The sequence below is a fragment of the Vombatus ursinus genome, unplaced genomic scaffold (assembly GCF_900497805.2).
Source record: "Vombatus ursinus unplaced genomic scaffold, bare-nosed wombat genome assembly UNPS02014786.1, whole genome shotgun sequence".
NCBI lineage: Eukaryota > Metazoa > Chordata > Mammalia > Diprotodontia > Vombatidae > Vombatus > Vombatus ursinus.
Window position 1 is genome coordinate 19150667 of NW_020954564.1, and position 1706 is coordinate 19152372.

Here is a 1706-nt window from a genome sequence, read left to right on the forward strand (position 1 = left end):
TCAAAATTATCTGTTATCTTTCGTAACTGCCTCCATCCCTTGTTTATCTTCTGGTCTATCCTCTACTCTCAGCTTTTAAATTTATTATCTGCTTTTTTTCTAAATACTTAATGACATGATCTTTACTACAAAGGTCATGTGTCCATTTTAAATTTATTGTAGAATATGACATAACATAGTTACCTGAACCTCATTTATGGCATATTGATTTTCCAGCAGTTTTTTTTTATAGAATAAGTAATGCTTTACAAAGTAATTTGTGTTTTTTGGTATATTGAACTCTAAGTTATTGAATTATATTGTTTCTGATTCTCCCTTGTCTAGTCTTTCATTGATCTACTTCTCTATCTTTAAACCAATAATGGCTATTATGACTGCTGGTTTATAACATAATTTGAGATCCAGAATGAGTATTCTCCCTTAATTTCTACCTTTTTCATTACTTCCTTTGATATTCTAGATCATTTATTTCTCCAAATGAAGTTATTGGCTCCTTCCTAAAGAGATAAAAAGACCAAACATGAGTCAGACAAACCAGACCAGAGTGACAGAATTCATCCTCCTGGGACTTTCAGAGGACAATCAGACTGAGCTACTGCTCTTTGTATTAGTGTTGGGGGTCTACTTAGTTACTGTTCTTGGAAACCTGCTCCTCATCTCTCTAGTTCTGACTGATTCCAGTCTCCATACACCCATGTACTTTTTTCTGTGCAATTTGTCCACAGCTGACCTCTTCTTCTCTACCAACATTGTTCCTCAAGCCTTAGTCCATATGCTGTCCAAGAGGAAGGTCATTTCCTTTATAGGATGTGCAGCTCAGCTTCTTCTCTTTCTCATTTTTGGATGTACACAATGTGCCCTGTTAGCTGTGATGTCCTATGACCGATACTTGGCAATCTGTGACCCCATGCATTACTCTCTCATCATGACAGGGAGGTTGTGTTGCCTCTTGGCCTTGGGATGCTGGACCAGTGGTTTTTTAGTTTCCATTGTAGACACTACATTCATACTACACCTACCCTATCAAGGAGACAATAAAATTGCTCATTTCTTTTGTGAGGCCCCAGCAATCTTGGCTGTATCATCTGGAGATACTCGTAGCACGCAGATGGCCATTTTCCTCATGGGAGTAGTGATTCTTCTTGCACCTGTGTCCTTGATCCTGGTTTCCTATGGCTCTATTATAGTGACTGTCATCAGGATGAAGACGACTTCAGGGAGACTTAAGGCATTTTCTACCTGTGGCTCCCACCTTCTTGTGGTTATCCTTTTTTATGGATCAGGAATAATGACTTATATGACACCCAAGTCTTCTAAGGAGCAGGGGAAACTGGTGTCTGTGTTTTATGCTGTGGTAAACCCCATGCTTAACCCTCTTATCTATAGCCTGAGGAACAAGGATGTGAAGAAGGCACTGGGGAATGTAGCCAACAGAAGGAAATTTTGCAGACACTGAACCTCACAATGTAGTTGAATTCACGAATATCTTTCAGTTCCAAAATTTGTTGTATCATGACCACTACCACCACCATCCTTCTACAGGGAGGAAATGTATTTTCCCTCATGATTGGTGGTGGAGAATGTATGTTAATATTGCTATATAAGTGTACATAGATTATTTGTGTATTGTATACTTACAAAGTGACTTAGGTATGAGATGATCTATCACTCCAGTCAATTAGGTGAACCTATACTAACATGAAGTA

General features: G+C 38.5%; 1 protein-coding gene across 1 annotated transcript; it reads left to right on the forward strand.

Moving 5' to 3' along the window:
* The first annotated feature begins 520 nt into the window (after positions 1-520).
* LOC114047204 (olfactory receptor 2D2-like) lies at positions 521-1456 on the forward strand. The gene has a single exon (XM_027868007.1). The coding sequence runs from the start codon at positions 521-523 to the stop codon at positions 1454-1456; it is 936 nt and encodes a 311-aa protein (XP_027723808.1).
* Positions 1457-1706: the final 250 nt, after the last annotated feature.

Coding starts and splice junctions, on each gene's coding strand:
- LOC114047204 (XM_027868007.1), top strand. CDS start 521: ATGAGTCAGACAAACCAGACCAGAGTGACAGAATTCATCCTCCTGGGA.